This window comes from Eulemur rufifrons, chromosome 2, assembly GCF_041146395.1.
Source record: "Eulemur rufifrons isolate Redbay chromosome 2, OSU_ERuf_1, whole genome shotgun sequence".
NCBI classification, from domain to species: domain Eukaryota; kingdom Metazoa; phylum Chordata; class Mammalia; order Primates; family Lemuridae; genus Eulemur; species Eulemur rufifrons.
The window spans coordinates 121,260,846-121,278,688 of NC_090984.1; the positions used below are offsets into that span (position 1 = coordinate 121,260,846).

Genomic DNA, 17,843 nt, shown 5'->3' on the forward strand with positions numbered 1-17,843 from the left:
CAGGGCGCGGGGGCTCAAAGCCCAGCTCTGCTGCTTTCCACGCTGGGACCTCGGGCAAGCAACTTAGCCTCTCTGTGCCTCAGCTCGTCTCCGGTCAAATGGGGAAAACGTAAGGGTTAAATGAGTGAATATGTAGAGAGCGCTGAGCGACTGTTAGCTTTTATTGTTCCTGCTAGTATTGTTGTCACAGTTCCTGTTACTATGTACACATCTTCTATGATCCTCAACAGCCCGTACGACAGAACGGATGGACACCTCACTTAACAGGCACAAAGGTGAGGTGTGCGGTGTGCACATTCGTCTGGGATCAAACAGGTGGACCCATGACCAGAGTTCAGGTGCAAGGACCCTCCCTCCGGACCCTCTTGGGTGGCACAGACCCTTAAGGTGCCAGGCAGGTAACCACATACCTCCTCACCTGGGACCCACCCGGCAAACACAGCAGGGAGGTAGACAAGACAGCCAAGCCCAAGCCCCTGCTTCCCTGGACCTCAGGCCTGAAGCTGGCAAGTGGCCCTGCTGGGGGCCAGGGCCCAGGCCTGATGGTGGGTGACCTCCTTCCTCTTCCTCACACAGAGCCTGGGTGGACATTTTTTTCCAGGTCACCCTTCCCTGCCTTGGGTGACTCCCAGACCAAGCAGTAAGTCACAATGAGCCTCCCATGAGTCTGAGGCCCAGAAAGGGGCAGGGCGGGAGGGGACCTCAGGGGTCCCTTAGAGATGAGGCTCCAAGGAGGGGCGCCTGGCTAAAGTCTCACAATGAGTCCAGGGCCACGCTGGGCCCGAGCCAGGACCCTGACCCCTCTGCAGGGTGCCTAAAGCAAACCCTGCCCCCACCCTCCACACACACAGAAAAGCCAACTTGGAAACATCAGACCCCATCTGTCTCCCAAACACCAGCCACCAGGGCACAGCCTGGGGGTGGGGGACATGGCCATCGGCAGGTGCCAAAGGCACGGGTCCCATCTGCCACTAACGTCCCTCACAGTGGGTGGTGCTGCTGGAGGTGGCCCAGCCTGGAGCAGACCAGGTCCAGGTGCGGAACCACCAAACCCACCACTCGCACAGGCAGGAAACTGAGGCACAGGCTTGGGAGGCACTTGCCTAAGTGCCACAGTGGGGAACTCACTGGAACGCGCTAGAATGTGAGGCGCGGAGGGGGTCCAGGTGAAGTCCCACGGGCTGGGGGGCTCCATTTCCTCATCTGCATGTTTATAAGACTAAGGCAGCCCGAAGATTCCTCCTCCCAAAGCACTTTCTTGATAAATGTATGCATTTTAAGAAAGAAAGCTCTTTAATGAGGCGTCATTTCCAGATGCCAACTCATCACTCTCGAAAACAAGCATCTCTCATCTGAGCCACGGGGATGTGGAGAACAGCAATGTGCCAAGGCTCGGGGTGCCAGCGAGGCGCCCCTGGCCATGCCACCCCAGCTCCTGCCACTGCTCCTTCCTACCCCTGTTGCTGCCCAGCCAGTTTCCCCAGCTGGAGAGAAGCTGGACCTTGGGCACGGCCCCAAATAGTACCAGGCAGCCCAGGCTGGTGAGCCGCAGCCAAGCACTGCAGCCACAGATAGACACCCCCATGCCACGGGGGCCCTGCCCTTCCCACCCAGGGGTCTGCTTGCTCCTGTGGGTGGGAGTGGCAGCGAGAGTCCCTGCAGGACAGGAACGCACAGCAATGGCCAAGATCCCAGCCAGGCCCGCCTGCCCCTAACGGCCCCACCAGCCCAAGGCTCAGGGCAGCCTCCCCACTGGGCCCTTCCCCTCCCCACACACCCCCCTCCCAGGCCTGCCAGGGGCCTAACGCCACTTGGGGCATTACAGGGATAAAATCTCAGGACAGAGGTAAAGGGTGCTGGGGCTCATGACCCCAGGCAGCCCCTGCCGCAGGACAGCCCCAGGGGTTCGGAGCAGGACCCTCTCGGTCAAAACCCCCATTGCCGCTGGTCACTGCTCCTTGCCCCCCGAAGACCCTTCCACCATCCTCTATGAAGAAATTAACTGCTGCTAAAGCCCTCAGAGCCCCGTCACCAAAAAAATATCCTCAGTGCCTGGCGTTAATGGTTAGAACTAAATCTCGTTTAGGGCCTTCGAGGGAGACTTTGTTAGTTTCCTAATTTTTTAGAAAGGAAAAAAAAAATCAAGAACAGGGTTCATGAATTTAGTCCACGTCCCTACGGGATGGCCCTTGGAGATCGCTAAGCCGCGGGTCCGCTTCGCAGGTGACGGAGACTCTTCCCAAGCTCCCAGCCAGCCCTGCCCCTCCCGGCTGCCCAAGGAGCTCAGACCATCACTCACCCATCTGGGGGCCGATGGCCTCCTTCACTGCTGCAGGAACCGCGTCCCCACGTGGGAAAGGCCATGGCCTGGCGCGGTGGGAAGACACAGGCTTAGAGGCCTGGGCACCCGAGGGCAGCCATGTTCTCGGCAGGCGGGTGCAGCCAAGGAGGGCTGTGGGGCAGGACTGTGCCTCTGCATAGCTAGGGGGACCAAGGACCGCAGCCCTACTGGTCCCCCCCACCCCGGGGTGCCGGGGGGGGGGGGCGGCTGGTCCTACCTCTCCCGCAGGCTCACCCCGGGTGCCACAGCAGGACACCACAGCAGGCAGGAGGCCACTCCAGCCTGGAGGTCTCATACCAGTTGGTTACAGAAATGCCTGCTACACAAATAAACAAAGCCACATCGCCCTCCCCATGAGCCTCGGCGTCCCTGTCTTCGTGGAGAACGTGGCGAGCCCCAGTCCAGAGCCTCAGGTCTCCCCTGGGCCCTCCCAGCCCTGCCAGCCCTCACCGGAAGGCCCCCCATACCCCGAGGTCCACACAGGCCTCCTGGGCCGGGTTCTCCATTTGGACTGTCTTTTCCACTTCCTCCAGCTGCCAGTCAGCAAGGCAGCGAGGGGCAAGTGGGGATGGCCCTGGGAGGCACCCCCCGAAGGGCGGCCTTCCCCACCGCATCCCGGAGGAGGAGGAGGAGGACTATGACAAACACATCCTGAGTGCAGCTGGCATGCGAGTACATTAGCACCTCTCAGAGTCAAACTCGGTGCGGACGTCTGCCAGGGGTGCCCGCCTCGGCCAGTCCTGGGCACACACTGCCTTCTCCTCGCCCCCAGGCCCTCCAGGTTTCTCCCAAGCCTGCCATTGTCATGGAGGCCAACGACACCCCATGCATGTATATTTAGCCAGAGAAAAGGGAGCCCACAGACCTATTCAAAAGTCACCAGAGGCCTGGTCTGTAGGAGTGAGGAGAAGAAATCAAGGTCACAATTCAAAAGAAGAAAACAAGAAGACTCCCCCGTTTTTATTCTGCTCCTGCTGGCAATGGGGCTGGCCCGCGTGGAGCCAGCAGGAAAGCGGAGCCTGCGGGCGGGGCTGGCAAGGATGCCCCCGCCGCCCTCTCTGATTCTGGGCCAGGTCGTTCCCCCACCGGACAAGCACTTGTAAGGTGACGGCCTGAGGTTAGGAAACAGGCCGCTGCAGGTCCTCAAGGCCCCAAAGCAGCAGGAAGGTCCAGAAAAGCCCCCAAAAGTACTGGTTCTGCTGGTGGGAAGAAGAGGCTGGGCCAGGAGCAGCTCCTAGGCAAGGCTGGTGACAGGGATGGCCCGGGCTTCTGGAAGTTTCCTACATTCCATGGAGGTCTCTGAGCACCATGGATCTGGTCCAACTGCCTCACCTCACAGATGGGTAAACTGAGGCCCAGGGAGATTGGGCAAAGATGCGGCAGAAAGAAAACAATCAGAAGGAAGACGCCCAGGAAGCAAAGGCCTCCATGCCAACATTCACCAACCCCAAGACCTCATATAAATAAAACCACTCCAGGAAAGAGGCAGAGGGTGATCCGAGGGCGCCGGGGAGGGGTGAGCACAGGGCTTGTCGTCCAAAGCTGCCGGGCAACAGGTACAGCCGGGACCACTGGGATGTCTGGAGTACCCGGCCACCTACAGATCTTTGGGTTTTACTCTACCCGATGCTTTTGTGTTCCGTGTGGTGTTTGCCGACCGTGAGCACATATCATGCTCACGTGTTTTTTAAAGGCTACGGGCAGGAGCCTCACTGACCCTCAGACTGAAGTTCTTCATCTTTCCTGACCAAGGACCACTTCCAGCCCCTGACTAAAGCTGTGGGTCTATCCCAGGGCCCACACGAGTGCACAGTCATTTCAGGGTTCAGAGGTTCCCTGAAGCCTGCCTCCCCCCCCACCCCCAGTTATGGAGTCCACGGAGGATGCACTGGTCGACTGGCTGCAGAGGTCACTGACCACTCGGTCAGTGCAGAGAGGAGGACAGGCTGACTCAGGCAGTAGGGGCTGCCGAGGGTCCAGGGACAGCCCTGAGCTGGCCCAGGCATCTCCCTCCTGTCACATTCCCCAAAATAAAGCACCGGGCCAGGAGGTTCCAGCACTCCTGCCTGCCCTGCAGGGTTCTGAGAGCCCAGGTGAGCCGCCCACCTGGAGCATTTGCTGATGGCAGGAGCGCCGCTCCCCCTCCGCCTCCCTCCTGCTCCGAGAGTTTGGGTTGCGCCAAATACAAGGGGTCTTTTCATCCAGGGATTCTGACAACACTTCAGCTCCACGTACTTCAGAGCAGATCACATTGCCCACACCAGGCTAGTGCTCATGGGGGACAAACTGGAAAGGGATTAGGGGCTCTGCAAATCTGGGCAGCCCTCGTGTGTGGACCCAGCAGGAGGGCAGGGAGCAGCCCGGGGCCTCCTGACCACCTCCCAGAGCTGCCCGTCCCACCCTGTCAGCCCCTCCCTGGTGCTCTGCTCCTGCCTCGACGAGGGCTACAGGTCCCCCGTCCTGTGGCCTGTCCACCCCAAGGGCTGACCTATGCCTCAGAGGAAGGGTGAGATTCCAGTTCGTGCAGGAGGCAGGAGAGGGTGACTCGTGTACAGGCCTGTGGTGTGCCTCCTGCCGCACAAGCAGGTCACGGGGCTACGAGGCCAGGGCCGGGGCACGGAAGCCGCCGAGGCCACCAGGGAGGCAGCAGGAACCCCTGACACACGCTCAGGTGTCCAGGCTTCCTTCTGTGGACATCGTCTAGACCAGCGCTGCCGACAGGGCTCTCTCAATGGTGGAATGTCCCTTGTCTCACTGTCAGCAAGGTACTGAGCATGTGCAAACCCAGGGTGACCTGTGCGACTGAGCGGCTGAAATGTTTCCTGTTACTTAGATATAATTGAATTGAAGGGAAGCAGCCACATGTGGCCCGTGGGCAGCTCAAGGCCAGAGCCAGGAAGCTTGGCCCAGGGGTGGCCACAGGTTAGGTGGAGGGTGCAGGAGCACAGGTGAGAGAGGAAGGGGCCCAAACCCGAAGGGCACTGGGTTGACAGCGTGATAACCAGTAGCAAACTAGAAACTGAGCCTCGAGACTAGGAGCAAAAGGTAGAGAGACTCGGGGCTCAGCCCAGGGGGCACATTTCCTACCATGGGCAGGTGGGGCTGTCAGGGAGGTCGGAGGTGACCACACACCACCCTGTCCTGGAAAATAAAACATCAAACGCCACTGAGAGGTCAGGATGAGAAGAGGCCACTGGACAGAGCCAGAGTCACCTCTCCAGGGTCTGGGACTGCCCAGCCCCAAGGAGCATCGTGTGTGGGGAGGTGAGCTTGGCCTGGGGGGTGGGGGGGGTCCTGGCAGAAATCTCGGCCCAGGGGAAGGGAGGGGCTCGAGAGGCAGGATGGTGGGAGGGAGGGGATTTGCATTGCTCTGGCCCTAGAAACAGGAGCCTGTTTGCAGGGAAGGAGCCAGGGGACAGACCCGAAGGGAACAAGAGGAGAGACAATGCCCAGGGAGCCGGGCAGAGGCAAGGGGGCCGGGCAGGGGGAGAGCAAGGGAGCCCCTCTGCCAGCCAGGGCAGTGGGCGCTGGAGGAGGGAGAAACTTGCTTCCCAATTTTTTGGAGAAAGGGCAGGCCAGGGCTGGGGGCTGGGGAGGGGAGCGTCCCATTGTCCCACCAGCCACCAAGGGACACTAAGCAGCCGGGAAATGGAGCCTTGGCGCGGGCAGTGTGGCCGGAACCCGCCACAAAGGGCCACTCCCAAAGCGGGCTCATTAGGGAGCTGAGCCGGTGCACGGGTGGTGACAGGCGGGCGCATTCAGGGCCCCACACAATCGGGCCCTTGTGTCGGGCGGGGAGCGCGGTGCCCGCCGGAGCCTCTGATTCCCAGACAAGAGCAGCCTCCTTCTTGCCTTACAACCTGGGAGCGACGGAAAGACAGATTTGGGGAGACAAAGAGATGCTTCCCCTGACAGTGGATGGTCTATTTTTGGAAATGGGTCGACTCTGTTCCTTAGCTGCCGTTGCGGTGCCACTGGCTCTGCCTGCATCCGTCTCCTTGAAAACAGCCTAAAAGGGGCTCCCCCGTCTCCCGCCTGCCCAGCCCTGCACCAGTGGGGGTGGTGAGACGATGCCTGGCGGCCGGGGAGGCGCGAGCCAGGCTGTGTCCAGAGCAAGGCCTGGACTGGGTCCGAACCAAAGCCATGTCCCCGGGCGTCGCGTAGCACAGGTCAGCGAGGGGGCAGCACACACGCCCGTTTCTCCCTCACTGCTAACGTGAACTGACACCGGGCTCCCGACCCTGGCCAGCCAGGCTCTGTGATGTCCAGTGTGGGGCAGTGTCCTCGAGCCCACCCCGCCCCGGCTGACCTGCTGACGGGCCCCAGCTCCAGCCTGAGTGGCCCCCGCAGGCCTGGCAGCTTTTCTGCCGGATCTTCTCAGAACGGCTCTGCCCGGCGAGCCCCCAGGAGCAGTTACAATCTCTGACGCCCCCATGACCACCTGGGCCCATACCTGGGGCTAGGCCCGGGCATTGGTATTTTTTAAAGTTCCCTGCATGATACCCAATATACAGCCAGTTAGCAACTACCAATAAAAGCAAAAAGGTATGTTTTTAGTAATTACTAAGGGGAAACAGGGAAGGTAGGGTTGTGCATGTCACCACTTTCTTGGGGAGGTTTGATTTTTTTTTTTTTTTTTTTTGGAGGAAGCTAAAGGCCATGTGGTGCCAAGAGTACAAATGAAAAAAGAAAGGCAGGTGACCACAGTGGCTTGACCACATCCAGCTCCTTGTCCAAGGCCGCCCAGGCTCCTCATTCCTCACTCCAATGCTGACTGAGCACCTATGACGTGTCAGGAAGACTGGACTGTGTCCTCAAGAAAGTTGCGGACTAGGGGAGAAAGTGGAAGAGCCTCTCACGTCCAGCCAGCCTTGTCCCCAGCAGACCTGCAACCGACTCGGAGCTCAGCGCCCTCCTCTCGCACTAAACCCGTCACCCAGTCCTTCAAGCGGAGGCGATAGATAGGGGAGGCAGGTAGCTCCATCGGGCCCTGCAGGAGGAGAGGCTGGCCCAGGGGTCTCAGCCCCAGCCAGTGTGTGGACAGGCCACCAGCTCAAGGCCCCACGTTGGTACCTATGCGGTTACAGGCAGCCACACCTGCCGCAAGCTGAGGACCAACCACCAGGCAAGAGACAAAACCCGGGTGGTGAGGCGTAGCGAGAGAGTGTCCAAGAATACATTACAAAACTGACTCCTGGAACCACAAGTGTGACCAAAGCCCTGTGAGGGGCAGGGCAGGCAGGGGAGGCCTTTCCTGGCTCTGCCTGTATCATGGGGCCAGAGGAGGCGAGGGCCTCTGGGACCCTCAGCACGGCCCATCCAAGCCTCCCATTGTACAGATGGGAAAATGAGGGCCCAGGGAGAGGAAGGGACGTGCACACGGTCGAGTGGCAAATGGGCTGAAGTCACTGGTGCCGTCGGCGTTGTCCAATCTATGGAACAGCACCATGCCCCCAAGACCCCAGATGTGGGGACACACTCAGGGCCACCGAGGCCCTGCAGAAGATTCGTGTGCAGTTATCAAGTGGGGAGCAGGAGGCAAGGGAGGGCACAGGCTGTGTAAAGGTCCCAGTTTCCAAGTGGACCCCTCACAGAGAACTCTGGATCCCCTGGACAAAGTCCATCAGAAAAGATCAGAGCCAGAACTACTCAGAGTGCGAGAAGAAGACCCGCCCAGTGCCATCAGGTTGGGGGGCAGCATCACAGACCCCACCTGCCCCGGCCCTGCCCACGACCCCACCCCTTGTCCAGAGTCCCTGATCACCTGTCACCCAACTGCACCCAATGTGCCAGGTGAACGCCCACCGCAGCCTGTTCTCTTCCTGCCTTCTCCCCTCAAGTTTACTGCCCTCCTCTGCCTGCAAGGCCCAGCTCAGCGCCCAGCGTCGGGGCCCCTTCTCTGAGCTCCCGGCACACCTGGACAGATTGAGAGCCAAACCTGGCCCTTCAGATGGAGCTCTGGACCCATCCCCAGCCCCACCCCTGCCCTGGGGTGACTGGCGCCACTGCCCTGACCCTGTTCCTCAGCTGAAACGGGGTCCCAATGGGCACCAGCAACTAACGTGGGAGGCAAGTGAGATGAAACCCAGGAGCACTTAGTGCAATGTCAGACATATGTTTGGTCCCATCTAAAACACAGTTTTGGAACCTGCCCTCTGTGCCAAGGCTGGGAGTCAAGCGGACCAGGGCCCAGCCTGGGGTGGGCCCTTCCCCTTCCAAGTTTCTTGGTGCCTTCGGTTTGCACAGGGGTTTCCGGTTCTCCCAGGCACGGCATTTCCTCCATGCTAAGATACCATCACTCAAGAGCTTTTCCAGGGCCAGGCAGGGGAAGACCCCAGAGCAAATGCACACACTGACTCTAGGACACGCCTCGCGCTGCAGGGAGAAGAGAAAATGCCCATCTTGATGAGGAAACAGCAGCATGTCTCAGCGCTGAGGAATCAGAAGGAAGGAAGGGGAAGTGGAGGCTCACTTACCCCCCAGGGCCACCGCCCTGGCTTTACTTAGGCGATGCTCCACCTCTGTTTAAACAGCACATACAGGGCAAACCGCAGAACATTTACAGGCCAATCAATAAAACTCCTGATCTTTTTGCCCTGCTCCCCTGAAAGCTGGGGGTCAGTGGCGACTTGCTGGAGAGTAGGCATCTGTCCCTGGGTGACCAGGTCCTGACCTGGCCAGAACCCCCGCCTGTGGGGCAGGGACAGTGGCAGAGGAACAGGTGAGTGACCAGTTCCGGGTGCTTGCTTAGAGGAGAGAGCCACTCATGACTTCTCATGATCAAAGGAATATCACATCCCTTTAGGAGACTAGCTTGTTCCTCTGTTCCCAAGTTTCTGGGGGAGCCACCGGGGTCCCTCATCAACACGCACCAGAGAGATGGGAATTAGCTGCCTCCCAGCTCAGCCATCCAGAGCAGTCCCTGCATGGATCCCAGACACGGATCCTGGACGCCCTGGTTATAGGAGCAGGGAGAGCAGCCTCGGGCTGTGACCGGTGGGCTGCGGCTATTCTGTGAGTGGGCGCAGGGGTAGGACTAGGCATGCAGATGCAGAGAGCGCATCAGTCACGTGTGGGCAGCCAGCATCCCCCACAGGCTCTGCCCTACCTGAGCTCCCCCTTCACAGCTCAGCCTGACCCTGGAGGTGAGAGGTCACAGGGAGGCAGACAGGCTAGGGGCAGGACTTTACAGCAACCCTGTCAGGTCTGAGAGCCTGAAGAGAAGGTTGTCTCCTAGGGCCACTGTCACAGTGGCCTTATGCACTCCCAGGCCTGAGCTTCCTCCCTTGCTGTCCCCAGCTCAGCCTATACCACAATGGTCACCAAACTGGTGCTCCTGAACTGTCACTCCCAGTGCCAGGCGGCATGACTTGCTGTGCAGAGAGGCACGCAGAAGCCAGATGCAGTAAACTCTCAATAAACGCTAATGCTTCCCTTCCTGCTACAAGAGCAAATTCCCTCACCACCTGTGAGGTCAAATCCCACTACCCAGCTGGTCCTCAACAGCCCAGCCCCACCCCCACCTCCGACAATTCTCAGTGATTCTCCACTTGCACAACCAAAGATTCCCAGAGCTGCCCACAGCACAGTGGATTCGGGGATGACCCAGGCAGGTGCTCGCACAGCTGCCCTGACCAGTGCTAACCCCCCAGGGGCTATTTCCCCACACACATCCAGAGTCTGCCTGGCAGGCCCTGGGCTCTTGGAACTGTGGTGCAGACCCCCTTCCTCCACCTTAGCCATCCTGCTTATTCCTGCCTGGAACGCCACCTTCCCCCCATTCAACTAGACCAGGACTCAGCTGGCTCCGACACAGGGCTGGGCACAAGTGTGTGTCAGGGAGTCCCCAACCCCCACCTCCACCCCAAGGAGGCAAATCCGAGGGAGGTCCTGGAAATAACGAAAGGCCACAGAACCTATCCTTTAAGGCCCAGCTCTAGGACCAGGGCATTACTGTACTCAGGATACAGATGCAGACACTGAGGCTTGGAGGTTCTGCACACTCTCAGGGTCAGAGCAGGTAGCAAGGCAAAGATTCACTCAGGGCTTGGACCCTGGAGCCAGAGCACTCAGCAGCAGGCTCCACGCCCCAAGCACGCCCAGGGGGGAGTACTGCAGCCAGGAGGCATGCTGAGTTTGCACACTTCATTACACCCCTTCTTCCCCCAACCCAGAGGTTGGTAATGTTTCCCACTTTGCAGATGAGAAAACAGGGACCCACGGAGGTTCAGGAACCTGGGCTAGAGTGCAATGGCATCATCATAGCTCACTGCAACCTCAAACCCCTGGGCTCGAGCGATCCTTCCGCCTCAGCCTCCCAAGTAGCTGGGACTACAGGTAAGTGTCACCACATCTGGCTAATTTTTCTATTTGTTGTAGAGATAGGGTCTCACTCTTACTCAGGCTGTAGACTTTCAATTGTCTATGCAAGCGTGGTGTGGAAAATCCCAAATTCCCCCCAACCCCCGCCCGGGGTGGAAGAGATTATGCACAACTACTGATTTCCTTTTGTTTCATGCTGGTCAACCAAGTGTGTGTCCTAGGAGTGCAGAGGCCAGGCTTGGGGGAGGGGGCTGGTGGGGCACCTGCTGCAGGGGGAAGCCAGCAGAGCCATCCCAGTGCAGAGAAGTGAGGAAGGACACCCCTTGCCCACAAGGCAGCCTGTGTCACATCACTTTCCTCCTCTTGCTGCCAGGAAACAGGAGCACAGCAATTAGGCTCAGGGGCTAGCTTTCCGGGAGGAGGTGCCCCAACTTTGCGGCACAGGCCACCACCCTCTAAAATTCGCTGGATACCAGGCACAGGGCCACAGCCTCAGTCATCTGACGCAAGAGACCCAAGACTCATCGCAGGCCCCCCCAAGAAGCCCCATAGGACCTGGAGCAAGTCACCACACCTCTGCAAGCCTCAGTTTCCCCTTCTATGAAGGGGAGATGCTAAGGCCTCCCTCCTGGGGCCATCTGGAAGCTCTGAAGGGAATGGGTTTGGGACTGGGAAGTTCCATGTGGTAAACTGTGAAGTGCTGGGCACATCTCACATTCCTGCCTGCCTGTGCTCCTCAGGGCCAGCCCTCCTTTAGTGAGGCCCTGGGGACCCAACACCCCAAGGCCATTGACAGATCCCTAGGGACAGGCTGAGGAGGGAGGGGAAAGGCTTATCTCACCCACCCCATTGTCTTCACTGACCTTTGCTCTCAGCCTGCCAGGGTTTAGGAAAAGCGGCCTTATTAGCTGAGCCGGAGGCTGCACAGAAAAGACCTATTCAGGGCGAGCTGCTTTTTTAAAGGCCCAGACCACCCGCTCCATCCTCCCTTTTAAACCAACAAAAACACAAGCAAGAGAATAAACCCGTCTCACTTTGAGAAGCTCAAAATTCTAATCCAAACTTTAAAAAGTAAATGGGGCCCATTCACGGGCTTGCGGGGAGGTTCTGGTTTCTCTGGTTTAGCTAAGGGGTGGGGGGGGAGGGGAAGACAGGCCTGGGGACCAGGGGCCTGCCGTGGGGCACCCGGGATGGCGGAGGAGCAGGTGGAGAAAGAGCTGAAAAGTCTTTTGTTTGAAAAATCAAACCTGACTTCTTGGCGTTTGGGGTTCACCTGCCTCCAAGTGCCACACTGGATTAGAGCGAAGAGCACCCCAGTCCAGACTGCAGTCAGCCTAGACCAGACCTCTATCAGACACAGCCCGAGAGCAGGAATATTTGCATACGCATGCACAGGCCCGCCAGGCCGGCCTCAGCGGGGACTGCCCTGAATACAGATGGGCCACCTCCCACCTTGGCCACTAGAGGCCTTCCTGGGCATCCAGCAGAGCTGTGGGCAGGCACCACCAGCTCCCCAGAGAGGACTGCAGGGCCACCGTCCCCAATTCCGGCTCGTCAGCAGGTGCAGCCACACAAGGGACTCCAACACAAACATTCGGGTGAGCTGTCTAAACAGCAAACAGTTTTAAAGAGAAAACCAAAGTCTGTTTGGCAAGCCTCCCCCCCACCCCCGCCCCAGGACTCTAACAACTGGAGAGACCCACCTACTGTGTGCAGATCCTGACCTCCCTAGAGTTTGTGTGGGTAACGGGCACTTTGGGTTCACCTCACCTTACAGAGGAAGAGCAGAGAGGGGCTCGGCAAAGTTTGGTAATTTGCCCAAGGTGAGCTGAGGAGCTGAGATTCACACTCAAGCCTGATCCTCCGGGTAATGGGGTTATCAACCATCTGCTCAGTGGTCAATGATAAGGAAGTGACACTTCCCAGTGTGGGAGAAAGAGGGCAAACCTGGGTCAGGAACTAAGAATCAGGAGTCGCTAGTGTCCTCTGATTAACAGTAACAGCAAAAATGACAGCAGGCCAGGGACACAAGCCAGCCCGTGGCCTGAGCAGTAAACAACCCTGGTGGCACCGCCACCCAGGACAGACACTTCCAATGTCAGCTGCCTTCCCAGGCAAGGCTAGGAGGCTCTCTGAGCCTCCACTTGCTTGTCTGTAAAATGGGCATAACACTGCTTCTCCAGGATTCCTGTGAGAACAAGCTGAGACCAAGCACATAAGGCACAGCCTGGTATCTGACTCCACTTTTGCCACCACCCAGACAGAGACTCATTCTCTCTTTCAGCTCAGGCAGAACCTTCACTCAACTCAAAGGTGCAGGTGCCAGTATAGAAAAGCCCAGCTTCTAAGAAAAGGGCCTCTCCTTGTTTCCAGCCATTCTATTCACATTGGTGGGAGGACATCTCAAGGCTGCACAAGACTTTGAGACAAAACTAAACGAGAACAATCCCATCTGTAACTGAAATTTGTAATCATAATGCTGAATTTCCATTTCACCCCAAAGCAAAGCTTTGCTGTCACAAAATTTGCAGCAGTCCTGTTCTAAGTGAACTTAGGGGGGGCATAGATTCTACAGGAAATCCTACACCTCAACCCCCACTCCCACCCCACCAAGGAGGGTAGGAAACCTCCAGGTCTCACTAATCTTCCCTCCTCATCACTCACTGTTGGGACAGAAACAGTGGGTCAGTCTGGGGCCACATCTCCCTGTCCAAAACATGACAGAACCTTTCCTGCAAATCTGCTACAACACTCCACCTCTCCAGTGTCCCGCAGAGAACCACTCTTGCCAAGTGTCACTGATGACGCAGCTGAAAACCAGAAACATTTCATTTCCCCGCCACGGGACTGCAGCAATCCACTCCTTAGCACTGCACTTGGGGAAACTGAGGCCCAGAAAATTGACCCTCCAAAAGCCCCCAGGAAGGTGAGGCCAAAGAGGCTGAAGTGCTCTAAACAGCAGAGTGCATCTCCAACAAATTAAACCACCTGACTTAGCTACTCCCACTGGCCTTAAGGAGCCTGTGGTGGGAGGTGCGGTAGATACAGAGTTACAAAGAGAAACCTGAGTTGCAGTTATAGATTGCTAATCAGTAACAAAATATCCCTCTAAACCCAGTCCTGCCCTGAACTCACAGGCCAGGATGGTAAATAAAGGAAAAACTTGCTGCGCTGCTACCCCTCCCCACCATGGTATAGTTCCCCCCACAGCCTCCACTCCAACACGCCTGCAGAGGTCACTTGGCCACCAAACCAAAGAGAAAGCGTCTCTCCCCAGTTCCTGCTGTCACTCTGGGGAAGAGCAGTTATTTAAGGCCCGGATACCTCTTCCCTGCATTAGGAAAGGCTTTAAAGAGAACCAGAAAGGGCTGTTTACCCTCCACCTTCAGGCAAATAGTCCAGGCAGTAGAAATTGCCACCAGAACTGGGAGCCAAGCCACCAAAAATGTGGAAGAACAGGGAGGCGGGCATCCACCAGGCAGGAGCGGTCTCATCAGAGGGCTGGGACAGGTAGCAGGCTGCTGGGCCCACAGATCCCAGCTGGGCGCACTCTCCCCCCAGGCACAGGCCCAGCAGTAACACAGGTGTGGAAGACAGTGGTGAGTTTTCCTGAGGCCAAAGGTCCTCCCACCCACGCCCCGCCTCGGGTGACCACGGCACTTCCTGTAAGGCGATCAGCAGTTTCCAAATCCCTTCAGAGGCTTTATCTCCACCTCAAAGGCATAAAGCAGTTGTCATCATCTCCATTTTACAGACAAGGAAACTGAGGCACACAGAGGAGAAAAGCCAAGCTTCATTCCACCCACATTACCCTCGGGAAAGTATTAGAGCCTCAGCTGAGAAAGGTAACCCGACCAGAAGTGCAGAACTTATAGCCAACCAGGAAGCGCTGAGCCCAGCGTCCTCTGGCCCAGCTGCCTCAGAAACTGGCTGCTGGGCTCCTTCCCAATCCCCAATGCCACATGGAGAAGCAGGGGCGGAATTTCAGCCACCGCACACACGTGGACGCTGTCTGGGTTTGGGGGACGCCTGTTGCTCCCTCCTGGAAGCAACAAGAGGGGGAAATTCTCTGGGGCTCAAGGGGCCTTTCATTTTTTTTCCGTTTACAACCTCCCGCTGCCAGGCATAGATTTCCAGGCTGGGACGCAGCACCCCCAGCCAGCTCCGCAGTGCCAGATGCTAATACTGACAACTCGGCAAGCGACAAACTTCCAGGGTCGGGCCGGCTGGGGATTCCCAGCTGGACAGGGTCAGGCACTATCACTAGACCAAGTCGTCACCTCCCAAAGCCCCACTGCGGGTGGGCGCAGGATTCCACCCCCGCCCAGGATCCGAGGTCAGCTGGAGGAGGGCTTTGGAGAGGCGGCCGCCCCAGGCACGAGAGGGGTGGCCAGGGAGGACCTCCTCCAACAAGCCAAAGTTAGGGGCTTCGACCCAGCAGGCCTGCGCTGCCCGGCCCATGCAATCCTTACCGTGCAGGCCATTGGGGATGCTGCGGTGGTGCGGTGGCGCCGACAGGTCGTCCAGGGACCGGTGCGTGGCTCCGGTCTTGCCGTCGGGGACCTTGTGCGGCCCTGGGGGCAGCAGCGGGGGTGGGACGTGGTGGTGGTGGTCGGGGCTGCCGCCGCTGCCCGCGCTCGACGTGCTGCTGCCGTCGCCCACGTCGCGGGCCCCCGCGCCCGCCGCGCCCCCCGCCAGCGGCCCGCTCAGGCTGGCCTGGCTGTCGATGGAGCTGCGGGAGCCCGCGCCGCCGCTGCCGCCGCCGCCCGCGCCCCCTGCCGCCGCCAGCGCCGCGCGCTCCTCGTCCAGCAGCAGCACCAGCTCCTTGAGCTCCAGGTTCTCGCGCATCAGGGCCTCCTGGCGCGCCTCGAGCTCGCGCAGCTTCTGCTGTGAGCGGGCCACCTCGTGCCACACGGCGCCGGCCGCGTGGCGCCCGAAGCGCTGCCACTCGCGCGCCAGCTTGCGCCCCTTCTGCCGGTCGTCGTCGAGGAAGCAGCAGAGCTCGCGCAGCTCCTGGTTGTCGTCCTGCAGCCGCTGGTTCACGTCCTTGAGCCCGCGGATCTCCAGCAGGTGCTGCTGTAGCCGCCGGTTCACGTCGCGCATCAGGCCGCCGTGCTCCAGCATGAGGCCCACCTTCTCGCCCTCGGCGCGCCGCAGTCGCCGCGCCAGCTCCTCCTTGCTCCAGCGCAGCAGCTCCTCGTCCGGCACCTGGCTCAGCTCCTCCGACGCCGCCGCCGCCGCCGCCGCCGCCGCCGCCGCCGCGGGCTTCGCCATGGCGGGGCCGTCACCGCGGCATCGCCCTCGCCCTCGCCCGGCCCGCGCTCCCCGCGCGGGGGCTACGCTGGGCCGGTCCGTGCGCGGGCGGGGAGAGGCCGGGGGCGCGTGCGGCCCGCCCCGCGCTGCCTCGCGCCTCGCGCAGCGCCCGCCCGGGCTTCCCGGGAGCCCGCGCGCCTCGGGGCTCAGCGAGCGGAGACGGCTGCCGAGTCGGGGCCGCGCTGCCGGGCGCTCTTCGGCTCCGGCGAGGCAGGCGGAGGCCGGCCCCCGGCTCGGCTCCGGGAGCCCCACCGCCCCGCCCACCCCGGGCGGGGAGAGGGCGGGGCGCTGCGGCCCGGCCCCGCCTCCCGGGGAGACGTGGGGCGAGCCAGGCTCTGCTGCCCCGACGTCCCCCGGCGCGGTGCGCCCGCCCGCCCGGCGCCCCGCCAGAGGCGCGTTCGGGCCGCAGTCCCGCCCTCCCGCCCGTCTGATTGGGCCTCTTTGGGGGTGTGTGGGAGGGGTGGGGCGCACGCGGGGAAGCCGTGGAGATGGTACAGTCCAGCCTCTGGGTTTCCAACCCCCTCTCTCCGCGGTTCAAGTTTCTGCGCCCGGAGGACGCGGCCTTGGCCAATCCCAGGGCTACAGGGCGCTTTTAAAATGCAGGTACGGCTGCGGGGCGGGGGGGCACGGTGGGAAAGGTAGGGCAGGGCTTCCCTTAAAGGCGACGCGAGGAAATGGGCGCCTAGGCCCCTCCCGAGCCGGTGTCTCCCGCCCTCCCTCCCTCACCCCAAATAAACAAATACCCATGATCTGGGCGACAGCTCCCCTTCTCCCTCCCGGGGGCACCAGAGTTCAGCGTGGTCTGAGATACGACGAACAATAGGACTGTGACACGGAGGTCGCTCTTCTCCCTCAGCAGGGCTGCTCTTTGTCCCTTCCCTACCCCCGGGCTCCTCCGCCCCCATCTCCACCCAGGTCCCCGGCTGGAGCGCGCGGAGGAGCTGCGTTTCCAATCCCAGCCTGGGACTGCAGCTCTGGAGTCTGAGCCCCGGGAGGGCCGGGCCTTGCCAGCTTTGTCCCGGAGCTCTCTCCGTGCGCCCTTCGCTGCCCGGACAGGGCGAGGACGCTGGGAACTTGCCCCTGCCCCGAGCGGCGCTCAGAGCCCCGTTTCTCCGCCCACTCGACCGCTGAGTCCCTGGAATTCCGGGGAGAATCTGGGACTCGCGAGGGAAACCCCTGGGAAGGATGGGGCAGGTCTCCCATGGGGGACCCAACGCCGAGGTCCCGGGGCGCAGGGCGGGCCGCAGAACTCCCTCCGCACCGGCAGCCTCGCGGGCCACGCGGCTCTTCCCACAGCCCGTAAGTCTGTCTCGTTATCCTCCGGTCCCCAAAGCGCATTTACGGAGCGTCGGCTGCCAGCCGGCCGAGGCGGGTTTCCCTCCCCCAGGACCGGCAAAAAGATCAAACCTGCGCACGCGACCGTGAGCGGCCCACGGCCTGGAGCGCGCGCCCGCGCAGCAGCTGCTGTCCCCGTTTATAGTTGCTCATCCATTCATTCAACCACGGTGCACCCTCCGCCGGCCCAGTTCCAGCCCCACCCCGCTCCAGCCCTCGGGGATGGTGCCACTGCCCTCTGGGGGGACTTGGCATCCTGGGGGAGGGGGAGGGAGAAGATAATGAACTAGATAACCGAGACCAGACTGGGTGCTGTGCAGGGAATTAAGACAAGCTGCTGTCACAGAAAGCGGTAATCAGTTACTTTAGATCCTTTAGATCTAGTGGTCAGGGAGGTGCATCTAAGCCGAGATCTGAGCGACAAGGACAAAGATAAGGGGGAGGGCATTCCAGGGGGAGGGAACAGCTAGTGCAAAGGCCTTAGGGTTGGCCGGTAGTGGCCTGTTCAAGGAAGGCCAGGGGGCTGGGGGTG

At 60.3% G+C, this 17,843-nt stretch overlaps 1 protein-coding gene across 1 annotated transcript in view; it reads right to left on the reverse strand.

Moving 5' to 3' along the window:
- Window positions 1–15,968, reverse strand: part of CCDC85C (coiled-coil domain containing 85C) — a 77,927-nt gene extending 61,959 nt beyond the window's left edge. The window contains exon 1 of the mRNA XM_069489659.1: window positions 15,136–15,968. Within this exon, the coding sequence (XP_069345760.1) occupies window positions 15,136–15,937 (802 nt within the window). The 5' untranslated portion in view covers window positions 15,938–15,968. The remainder of the gene's footprint in view (window positions 1–15,135) is intronic.
- Window positions 15,969–17,843: the final 1,875 nt, after the last annotated feature.